Genomic DNA, 12066 nt, shown 5'->3' with positions numbered 1-12066 from the left:
AAAATCAATGATGTCACATGCTTACGAATCAGAGTCGTCGATCTTTTTTGATCTAACGACTCTCAGATGAGTGTCAAATTCTGAGGTGTCAAAATTAAAATTTGACACGGGTGTCAAAGGATCCTACCTCATATATATATATATATATATATATATATATATGGGCCAGGATCATTTTACCCGGATATCCTGCCCATAAATATATATATATATATATATATATATATATATATATATGCTCGGATACAAGAATACCCGGTCCAGAATATTTTAAACGAACACGGGACCTACAAGAATACCCGGTCCAGAATATTTTAAACGAACACGGGACCAAACGCGGCTTTATTAAGCGTCGATAGGCAGAGGCTGACATGAGCACATGACAGATATGCTTAGGAACCATCACACTGCTAATACTACTACTACTACTACGCTTCTTGCTAGGTGGTGAAGTGAAACCTTGTACCCAACCTCCTAGCGAAACTAACACCACCACAACCATCGCACCAAAATTAATCACCACTAAGTCGGGATCTCAGAGTCGAAGCGCCAAGCCATGTCGAAGGCGCGTGTCTACACAGATGTCAATGTTCTTCGTCCCAAAGAATACTGGGATTACGAGTCTCTCACCGTTCAATGGGGGTAATTTTCCCAACCCTAATTTCTCTGTTCCTATCTTATTGTTTCTGAACCTCAAAGAGTACGATACACAATGAAAAGAAGTTTTATTGTAGGAATCTTAGATTGTGTGTATAGTTTTTTAACTGTTGTTTTGTTGTATTCTTCCTCGTTCATTTTAAATTCCAATAGCTTCAACAATTTTATCTAGCATTTTGTCTAACTAACTGGAGGATGGGAAATTGGCAATTATGCCGTTTCTGTTGTAGTCATATCCTTTTGATTGGATCTCATGCTTTTGCTTAGCTTTTATGTGGTTGGGATAGAGAGAAGCTGGTCGAGGATCACCTTGTAATGCAAAGTTAATTGATCGAATTTGTTCTTTGAATTATCCTTATGACTATTTTTGCCAATTTTGCTGAGCGAGGTTTGCTTGCATGATATGTATTAATTCTTGGCTCACTTTTGTTTAAATGGAATGGTTGGTTTTGGGACCTTTTGATGCAAGGATAATGCCTTAATTACCCAAATCCTTTTTTTTTTGTTCCAATAATATTATTTTTCAATGTTCCGTATGCTTCTTCTTTTTTCAGTGATCAAGAGGATTATGAGGTTGTGCGAAAAGTGGGAAGGGGGAAATATAGTGAGGTTTTTGAAGGCATAAATGTTAATAACAATGAGCGCTGTATAATCAAGATTCTCAAGCCTGTCAAGAAAAAAAAGGTAATCCTTTTTTCATTTGTGTTGCTTTCCACCCTTACTGGGGACCTGCAGACTATGAATTCAGCCAGCCAGGGGTTCTTTATCAGAATTATTCTCCTAAAATCTGCCGTACAATGAGTAATGTCAATTACAGTTTTACACAAACGGATTTGTCACACACTTCATAATCATTTTTGTGAGCTATTGGTCATAGTTATACAGCAATAATTTCCAAAATAAAGCGTAACCTAAAATTCATTATAAGAAGGCATTAAACATAATATAATCAGCTTTTAACACAAAGAATATGTTGAGATATATAAAACCATTAATATAGCCTCACTCAATAGCTTAAGCTTTCGGGTTGAATTGGTTCTTTACATGGTATCAGAGCCTCGGTGTACCGGGTTCGATCCTCACCGCCCCCCACTTTCTTTCTAGTGGAATTTCTTTCTTCGCACAGGTAGGTGGGCCTGTGCATCTTCCACCCTTCAAGCCCAGTGAGCTCTTGTGTGAGGGGGCGTGTTAAGATATATATAAACCATTAATATAGCCTCACCCAATAGCTTAAGCTTTTGGGTTGAATTGGTTCTTTACAGAATATGAATGTATGACATGAGGCTTCTATCAAAAATAAAAAAATAAAAGGCATGATGATATGATTCGCAACATTGATATCATAATAATTCAATTATATAACATAACATTGTTATGGAGACAACCATATAGGGTTTCAGGTGAGAAAGGAGCTTCATACTTGATAAAATTTGTTGAAAAAGGGCGATGTCACCCTAAAATATCCAGAGGAGTGGGTGAAGCTTGTCTCAACTCTTTTTTCTAAAAGGAAAAAAGTGAAAGGGGGAAAAGATTCATTCTTGGGTCAAGCAAGACGTGATGTGGGTCCTCTGCAACCTGGTTCTGCAACATTTTGTAAATCATCATAATTGTTCAAAACAAATTTTTCTAGACAAACCAGAACTAAATCATTTAGGCCATGAACCAAGATAACCTTGGTTTCAATTTTTGGAGCAGAAAGTGCATCCCCGTATTGTTGGACTTAGTAATACTAATATACCTCCCCGCTTTAATACTTTTTTTTTTTTTAGTTTTATGTTGTTTGATGCACTATGCCATTTGAAATTGATACGAACCCACCAAGGCAGATGTACCATAGAAATAAAAATAAAAGATGTTGGGCCTCAAATGTAAGGACTGGGCAATGCTATTGACCCAATTGACAATATTGCCGACCCAAGTGCAGATGCTGATAATTGGTATGGTGGCCTAAATGGAGACATTGACCGGAATGCCCTCTAACAGAATATAGGTGTGTGTGGAAGCAAGTTGGTTACGGGGGAAATTGGTTAAGAGGGAAGGATGTGTGTTGGAGGAGGACAGTCTGGAATATTGTTGGAACTGGAATCTTGAGAGAGAGTGGGACCTCTCCAATTGTCTCACACCTTTATTTTTCTACATTGTTAATTTTCTTTTGATTTCAGTGTAATCTTCTTTAATTTTCTGCTAGTGCCTCTGTTAAGTTGTCACTGTTTGTATTTGTTGTTGATGATTAAATGGAAAGCTGAATATTCAGATCAGAATTTCTCTGTTATTTGCTGTTAAAATTGTATTTGGTTGGTTGGTTTGTATCAAATTGGTATCAGAGCTCCGATCTAGAAGTTCTTGGGATGGTTCTTATGCGAACTATGGACAATCGTTTGAAGAATTTGGAAGAGGAGTTGCGCAGAGGTAGTGTTCGACAGGATGAAGTTCTTCAGAGACTTGAAGCTAACGGGGAATGGCGAAAATCATCCGGAGGCTGGATGATATGGCTAAGAGGAGACAGAGTCGCTTCGGTGATGGAGAAAACAATCTGGAAGACGATGAGGCAGGCCCACACGATCTAAGAATTGGGAGGCGTTTTACCATTAACGCCCCGACAACCAGACGCTTGGAGATTCCGGTGTTCTCCAGTGAGGATGCTTTCGGTTGGTTGAGCAAAATGGAATGATACTTTGGGGTGAATAGGGTGGCAGAGGAGGAAAAATTGGTTGCAATGTTGGTGTGTCTAGAAAGGGAGGCACTCCATTTGGTGAGCAACCCGGATGTTGCATGAGTGTTTTTCCGACAGGAGCTATTCAGCCGCTTTCAACCAGAGACATTGGATAACTCGTACAGAGCACTTTACACTCTCAGATAGAGTGGAAGTGTGGCAGAGTCCTGAGCGGAGTTCGACAAAAAATGGTGGGAGCATTGCGTTTCAAAGAGGAAGAATTACTAAAGGGAGGTTGGCTGAACGGTGTGCGTAACGGCATCAGAGAGAAGTTGCTGATGTCTCCGTCCCTTTAGCTTGATGGAGATGATGAAGTTTTCCTTGAAGATTGAGAAGAGAAACCTTGTTTGGAGAGACGAAGGCTGGGGACCTGGTGCAAGAAATTGGGCTCAGGGTTCCAGTTGCAACACAATGGGCCTACGTTCAGGTTCAAGCCGAACTGAAAAGGATGGGGTAATTCAAATGTGGGCCAAAACAATGTGAGTAACCCGGGCCCAAATCGTGTATCAGCTTTGAGCCCTAGCCATTCGAATGTTGACTTATCCACTACTCGAAATGTCCCAAACAAAAACCAGAAGGAAGGTTCAACGACGAAGGAGGCTACTTCCGCTATCGGAAATCACACGGCGGAGAGTTTCGCTGGTTAGGGATGACAGCTAACCCAGCCTGAACTCCACGACCGGCAGGATCGAGGGCTTTTTTTTAAGTGTAATGAGCGTTGGAACCCCAACCACAAGTGTCAAGTTCGACAACTGCATCTTCTGTTGATTGACGATAACGACAGGGAGGAAGAAGAAGGGAACGACGAAGGAGAAGAGTTACCCGTGAGTCCAGCAGTGAATGACGCGGAAAGAGCTGTAACTCTCCATGAATAGCTTCTTAGGGCTCACTTCAAACCAAACCTTAAAGGCTTGGGGAAAAATTTCAGGTCAGAAGGTCGTAGTAATAGTGAACTGTGGAGCGTCTAGCAACTTCATAAGGACAGCTGTGGTGGAGCAATTAGGGATGGCGGTGACAGATACCTCAGTGTATCACGTGGAGGTAGGGGATGGCCACAAGGTCAAATGTCAAGGGGTATGTAAGGGTGTGGAGATTAAGTTTCAGAATGCATAAGTAAAACAGGACCTGTACCTGTTCGAGCTAGGTAGGGCAGACATGGTGCTCGAGTTGGAATGGTTGACTCAGTTAGGAGACATCAAAGCCAATTTCAGAGATATGACCCTTCGTTTTGGGCAAGGAGATACTGAGGTGGTGATAAGGGGGGATCCTTCCTTGTCAAGGTCAGAGGTTTCTTTCAAATCGATTATCAAGGCCCTGCATGATCAAGGACAGGGATATTATTTGAGCACAGAGAAGAGCATTGAGGAAGGGGTGGATACCAACTAGGAAGGATTAGAGATTTTATTGTTGGAGTACCAAGACCTGTTTCAGGAGACCAAATCATTGCGCTCACAAAGGACATGTGACCACACGATCAATCTCAAACCAGGGAACCAAGTGCCTAGTCTTCGACCCTACAGGTACCCTTACTATCAAAAAATAGAAATAGAAAAATTAGTTTTTGAATTGCTGAGTAATGGGTGGATTAGGCACAGTACTAGTCCATACTCTAGTACTGTGATATTAGTAAAAAAGAAGGATGGCAGCTAGCATGTTTGTATGGACTATAGAGCTTTAAACAAGCTCATCGTGCCTGACAAGTTCCCAATTCCAGTAGTGGAGGAACTGCTAGATGAACTGGAAGGGTCAAAGGTGTTCTTTAAATTAGACCTTAAGTCTGGTTATCACCAGATAAGGATGAGGGAAGAATATATATCAAAAATCGTGTTTAGGACACACGGAGGGCATTACAAATATTTGGTAATGCCTTTCGGTTTGACTAATGCGCCTTCAACCTTTCAGGCCTTGATGAATGAAATTTTAAGGCTTTTCTTGCGAAAATTTACTTTGGTTTTCTTGGATGATATCTTGATTTATAATCAAAGCAGAATTAAGCACGAAGATCACTTTCAGAGAGTGTTTGAAGTGTTAAGACAACACCAATTAGTGGTGAATCGAAAGAAGTACAGTTTTGGGAAGGATCATGTGGAATATTTTGGGCACATTATTTCGCCTGAAGGCATAAGTGTTGACCCTAGTAAGTTGAAGGCTATGGTGGACTGGCCTATTCCCAAAGATGCAAAAGGATTGAGGGGATTTATGGGGTTGACGGGTTATTATAGGCGGTTTGTTAAGGATTATGGCAAGATAGCCAAGCCGTTAACCAACCTGCTAAAGAAGGATGAGTTTAAGTGGAACATGAGGTTGAGGAGTCCTTTAATCAATTAAAACACTGCATGAGCACTGTTCCAGTCCTTGCGTTGCCCAATTTTCACAAAACTTCCACTGTGGTGACTGATGCGTCAAGCAAGGGTATTGGGGTTGTTCTTATGCAAGAAAATAGACCTTTGGCCTACATCAGTCAGGGGTTTTCTCCTAGAGCCCAAAATAAATCAGTTTACGAAAAGGAGATGATGGCTATAGTATTTACAATTCAAAAATGGAAGCATTATTTAATGGGGAGGCATTTCATTGTGAAAACAGATCAGAAGAGCCTAAAACACTTATTGGAGCAAAAGGTACTAGGGGAGGATCAACAGAGGTGGGTTTTAAAATTAATTGGGTTTGATTTTGACATTAAATATCAGCCCGGTAGGGAAAACTTGGTGGCTGATGCTCTGTCGTGCCAAATGCAGTTTACCAGTGTATTGAGCAGTTGGAACAGGAGGTGCAACAAGATGATAAGTTGCGGAATATTGTGCAAGATTTAATTGTGGACCTTTCTGCCTACAAAGAGTTCAAACCGAGGGAGGGCAGACTATTTTTCAACGACCATTTAGTGCTGCCAAAGGGTTCCAAATTCATTTCCCCACTCTTGGAGGAGTTTCATAATTCATGTGTGGGGGGACATTCGGGGTATTTTCGCACATACAAGAGGCTGGTTGGTTTGGTGCATTGGGGAGGAATGAAAAAATGCATAAAGGATTATGTAGCAGCTTGTTCCATTTGCCAACAGAGTAAAATTCAGAACCTGACCCCTGCTGGTTTACTGCAACTACTGCCTATTCCAACAAAGGTATGGGCTGATATATCAATGGACTTCATTGGGGGGTTGCCCAAGACTAGGGGAGTGGACACCATATTCGTGACAGTGGATCGTTTGTCCAAGTACGCTCATTTCCTACCCATTAAACATCCGTATACAGCAAGGGACGTGGATTTATTTATCAAAGAGGTGGTAAGGTTGCTTGGTTTCCCTTTGACCATTGTGTCTGACAGAAATAGACTGTTTATGAGTTCTTTTTGGGCTGAGATTTTTAAAGTTCAGGCACAAAGCTTCATTATAGTACAACGTACCACCCATAAACAAATGGACAAACGGAAGTAATGAACAAGTGTTTGGAAGTTTACCTCCGCTGTTTCTGTGGGCCAAAGCCTAAACATTGGCCAAAATGGGTACATTGGGCTGAATACTGGTGTAACACTACCTATAAGGATTCTACGGGCATGACTCCATTCAAGGCACTTTATGGTATTGACCCTCCAACACTGCTCAAAGGCACAAGCTATGTGTCAGCTATTGATGTTGTATCCCAATCCTTGGCTGAAAGAGATTCCATATTATAGGAATTGCAGCAACATCTGTTACAAGCCCAGGCCCACATGGTACACCATGCTAATCAGAAACGCAGAGATCTGCAGTTTAATGTGGGTGATATCGTTTATCTCAAATTGCAACTGTATAGACTTAACAATTGCTAGGAGGCTTAATGAGAAGTTGAGTCTGAGATATTATGGTCCTTATCCTATTTTGGAACGAGTTGGGGAGGCTGCCTATAAATTGCAGTTGCTGGAAAATTGTAAGGGGCATCTTGTTTTTTCATGTTTCCCTACTCAAACACGCTGTCACGTCTATTCCAAATGCCCAACCTTTGCCATCAGTTCTGTCTGAAAACTGGGAGTTACAAGTGAAACCAGACTCTGTGGTTCAGTGGCGGTGCTTCAGTACAGGACAATTAGAGGTATTGATTAAATGGTGCGACTTGTTTGATTTTCAAAACACTTGGGAGGTTTTTTCTTAATTCAAAGTTAATTCCCAACTTCCGCCTCGAGGACAAGGTGCTAAAATGTGTTGGGGGGGGGGGGGGGGCCCGTAGAGATAAAAATAGAAGATGTTGGGCCTCAAATGTAAAGACTAACCCAAGTAGCAATGTTGTTGACCCAATTGACAATATTGTTGACCCAAGTGCAGATGCTAATAGTGGGTATGATGGTGGCCCAAATGGAGACATTGACGGGAATGCCCTCTAACAGAATACAGGTGTGTGGGAGCAAGTTGGTTACGGGGGAAATTGGTTAAGAGGGAAGGATGTGTGCCCGAGGAGGACAGTCTGAATATTGTTCGAACTGGAATCTTGGGAGAGAGTGAGACCTCTCCAATTGTCTCACACCTATCTTTTATTTTTCTGGATTGTTAATTCCTTTTGATTTCAGTGTAATCTTCTTTAATTTTCTGCAAGTGTCTCTGTTAAGTTGTCATATTTGTATTTGTCGTTGATGATTAAATGGAAAGCTGAATATTCAGATCAAAATTTCTCTGTTATTTGCTGTTAAAATTGTATTTGGCTGGTTGGTTGGTTTGTATCAGAAATCTTCTGAGGTGTTTTGCTTACTTTATGAGCTCTTCAACATCATTTTGCAGATTAAAAGAGAGATAAAGATACTTCAGAACCTTTGTGGCGGCCCAAATATTGTCAAGCTTCTTGATATTGTCAGAGATCAACATTCAAAAACTCCTAGCTTGATATTTGAGTTTGTCAACAGTACAGATTTTAAAGTTTTGTATCCGACCTTGACTGATTATGACATCCGCTATTACATATATGAGCTCCTTAAGGTAATATGATTCTTCAATCTCCTGTACTATTAGTGGGACTTCCATTATGTGTGTCCTTGCCTTAAATATTGGAGTATCTTTGTCTTGGATCAGGCTTCAAACTTAATTCCGCATTTAGTTTATGAGTATAGGGTCTTTAGGCTTTTTGCTTATGTATCTTGAAATTATTACTTAATATTTGAGCAAACATCTCTTGAGAACCTTTCCTTGTTACCTGAATGCTTTGGTTTTGAACTGCAGGCCTTGGATTACTGCCATTCTCAAGGCATAATGCATAGAGATGTCAAGCCTCATAATGTTATGATAGATCACGAGTTACGAAAACTTCGCTTGATAGATTGGGGTCTTGCTGAATTTTATCATCCTGGGAAGGAATATAATGTTCGTGTGGCTTCAAGGTAACTTTCTCTGACCAATAGACCGTGATCTATTCTCTAGTTCTAAACTATGTAGCACCGATACCGACACGTGACATGACACGATACGACACTCCGACACGTTAATTCTAAAAAATGTTAGATTTTGACACGTTAGGACACGTTTTGATATTAAATAACATTTTTAATTAATGTAGTGTATATTATATTTAATATTCAATAATTTAAGAAAAAATGAAGTTAAACTTATAATACCCATCAATTTTGCAAATAAACATAAGATATCCTAAATATTTCTATTAAACTCAATAAAATAGTAATCGTATTTTAACGAATCTAATAGTTTGAACTAAAAACGTAACGCAACGCAACCTTTGAACCATTTTTTGAGTTTTTACAACGCGTGTTGGAGTGTCGGAGAGTGTCGAGAAGTGTCGGACACGACACGTCAGGATTTTTGAAGTGTCGGTGTTTCATAGGTTCTAAATGCAAATATGACATATGAGAAATGGAAAAGCCTGAATGAGTGGATTAATATGTCAGTCACATAAATTAATACTGGTAAGGCATGCACCAATTTGGATTTTTCAAATTGGAAAAATTGCTGGAAAATTGTCTAAATCTTTTGGTGCATCCATAAAGTAATTCTGAAGTTGTGGAAACATGAAGTCATGAACCAAGAGTGCATTACTTACATAAAATTTAGCACCACCACAATTTTTCTAATTAAAATATGGGTCTGAAAGGTACTTTTGGTTAACTGAGGTGTGACCTTTCTTGCGACTGAAGGTACTGACATTTAAGACTCCCAAAAAGGTTGCAGTAAACTACTATCCCAAATTTATGCAAGATAAATGTTACATACAAATTACAATATTAATTATCCTGGCGTTTGAATAAACCAATCCCTACTAATTGTTTTATGGTCTTCAATTCCCAAGGCATTTTCCCCCTGGTTTCTTTACTTGGTGTAACAGGCTCTCCTACAATGTTTGCTGAGTTGAATTTAAATGAACTGAGGGTTTGACGTGAGTTTAGCACTATTCTAGCTTACTCCATCAAGCTGTCCCCACCTCTTTTTTGTCTTTTCCAGGCAAAACAAACTGCTGCCCTTTTGTCTGGTCACCTAAACCCAATTCCCACTCTAAACTTCTGTCAACACTTACAAGTAGCATCTTGCAAGTTTGTAGTCTTGCATGTGGTTTATGGTAAAAAGACAATGCTTAGCTTATTTCTTGGCAAGCATTTGCTCTGTCACAGGTCCCTTTATTTGATTTTGTTTTCGTTTGCTTATATTTGTTCCTATAATCATAGGTATTAAAACTTGACAAAGGAAAAATGATTGCTAAATTTTCCTAGACCTTTATTTTGTATTATTGTAATTGGAGGATAAGTTGTGGTTTCTCAAGTTTTAAATGTCATTGACCAAAACAATGGTCGTGTGCTATGCCTTCGACTCAGATACTTTAAAGGACCTGAACTTCTAGTTGATTTGCAAGACTATGACTACTCATTAGACATGTGGAGCCTTGGCTGCATGTTTGCTGGAATGGTGAGAATTATAGCTATAAGCTACTGGTTATAATGAAATACTCTTGGCATTATTATGTAGATAGTTTAAATTTGTGCGTACATGAGTAAAATTGTGTAATTCTGAGTTATGCTTTGTTCATTGTACTTTGTGTGTAGATATTTCGCAAGGAACCTTTCTTTTATGGTCATGACAACCATGATCAGCTTGTCAAAATAGCTAAGGTAACATCCATGGTGGTCTGCAATCATTTCTAAATGTTTGATTATCTTGCTAATGATGTACAAATAATTTCATGTTTTCGTTCCAAACTATGATGTATTCTCCTGTTTTTAATGTGGGTTTTTAAGTATACTTCAATCATGGACCATTGTTTAGCATATTTAAGTAAGTTGCCTCCTCCCAATGATCCTTTCTAGAGATACTTCTCTTTACATATCTAAGTTGTTATTATTAGTTATTGTAAAAAACTAATTCAATCCAATAGCTTGAGCTGTTAGGTGATGTTATATTAATGGTTTTATATTATATTTCCTTTAACACGTCTCCTCACACAAGATCTCATTGGACTTGAAGGGTGAACAATGCACAGGCGCCGCTTATCTATGCTAAGAAACTCCACAATATTTAATTATTTATTAATAGAATGGGGTAGTAAGGATTGAATTTGTGACCACTTGATCACAGAGGCTTTAATATTATGTAAAAAATCAATTCAACCCAAAAATTTAAGCTATTAGGTGATGTTACATTAATAATTTTATATTGTATTTCCTCTAATAGTTATTATTTATTATTATGTGAACTGCAGGTGCTTGGAACTGATGAACTGAATGCATATCTTAATAAGTATCATCTAGAGCTTGATCCTCAACTTGATGCACTTGTTGGAAGGTATCATTCTCCATTTCATTTTCTGCACATCTCAAGAGGAAGTTTGATTTAGTAGATCCAAACTTTTTATCATAAATATTTCCTTGGAAATTTAATATTCCCTAATCCCTCTCCAAGCTCTCATTAGAAGTGTGTTGCTTTTATTTTGACTTTATTTTGCCTTGGTAGATAAACGAAGAAGTATTACTGCCTTATCGCATCATTTATTATGTATTGTTATTTTCTTCTGCAGGCACAGTCGCAAGCCCTGGTCTAAATTTATCAATGCAGATAATCAGCATCTCGTGTCACCCGAGGTCACTTAAGCAATTTTCCAATCTGGCATTGACCCCGCGCTTATGCTGCATTTTAACAATTTTGTGTATATAGATTTTAATTCTTTCTCTATGTCTTACATGCAGGCAATTGATTTTCTTGATAAACTCCTTCGATATGATCACCAGGACAGGCTAACAGCAAAAGAAGCAATGGTGATGATAAGAGCTCATTAATTTTTAGTTTTTTTCCATTTGCCTTAGCATGGTTCTTATGTTGCATATACTTCATAATCTTTTGATTTAATATTTATTTATTTTTAATTTTGGTTAATTAGTTTTTAATTTTTAAGTTGCGTTCGCTAACTTTTTGCTCCTATCTTGGTGTATAATACTTGCAGGCACATCCATATTTCTCTCAGGTAAGGGCAGCAGAAAGTAACAGAATGAGAACATAAACTTGATTACGTATGGATCCATAAACTTGAGTTTATATATTTGGGAATGTTTTATAATACCCTAGCTGCTGAAATTCTGCCTTATGGTTACCTTATGTTTATTATAGTTTAGTTTTCTTGTGGAGTGTAACAATATTACATTCAGTTGACGAATAATATTATTGCCAATTGTTGAAAATTGAAATTCTGCCCTCACCCACGTAATTCTACTATAGAATTCTTAAATTCTGATGATCTAAAGCGGTA

The 12066-nt window shown here is 38.7% G+C and overlaps 1 protein-coding gene across 1 annotated transcript; it reads left to right on the top strand.

Annotated features, from left to right (window-relative positions):
• The first annotated feature begins 379 nt into the window (after positions 1 to 379).
• Positions 380 to 11986, top strand: LOC133287237 (casein kinase II subunit alpha-2-like). The gene is made up of 10 exons (XM_061484803.1): positions 380 to 642; positions 1212 to 1341; positions 8112 to 8306; positions 8547 to 8704; positions 10145 to 10235; positions 10373 to 10438; positions 11026 to 11108; positions 11341 to 11404; positions 11510 to 11578; positions 11764 to 11986. Exons 1-10 carry the CDS (start codon positions 557 to 559, stop codon positions 11818 to 11820), a joined length of 999 nt encoding a protein of 332 aa, XP_061340787.1. The 5' UTR covers positions 380 to 556; the 3' UTR covers positions 11821 to 11986.
• Positions 11987 to 12066: the final 80 nt, after the last annotated feature.

This window comes from Gastrolobium bilobum, unplaced genomic scaffold (assembly GCF_033153095.1).
Source record: "Gastrolobium bilobum isolate Gb01-03AN ecotype WA unplaced genomic scaffold, APGP_CSIRO_Gbil_v1 utg2810, whole genome shotgun sequence".
Classification (NCBI taxonomy): Eukaryota; Viridiplantae; Streptophyta; class Magnoliopsida; order Fabales; family Fabaceae; genus Gastrolobium; species Gastrolobium bilobum.
The sequence above is the reverse complement of the archived record's forward strand: the minus strand, read 5'-3'. Positions and strand labels throughout refer to the sequence as shown.

Bases quoted from the DNA above. Each gene is read 5' to 3' on its own strand.
- LOC133287237 (XM_061484803.1), top strand. From the start codon at position 557: ATGTCGAAGGCGCGTGTCTACACAGATGTCAATGTTCTTCGTCCCAAA. The intron at 1,342-8,111 runs GTAATCCTTTTT...ATCATTTTGCAG, and splicing joins AGCCTGTCAAGAAAAAAAAG to ATTAAAAGAGAGATAAAGAT. The intron at 11,579-11,763 runs GTGATGATAAGA...TAATACTTGCAG, and splicing joins TAACAGCAAAAGAAGCAATG to GCACATCCATATTTCTCTCA.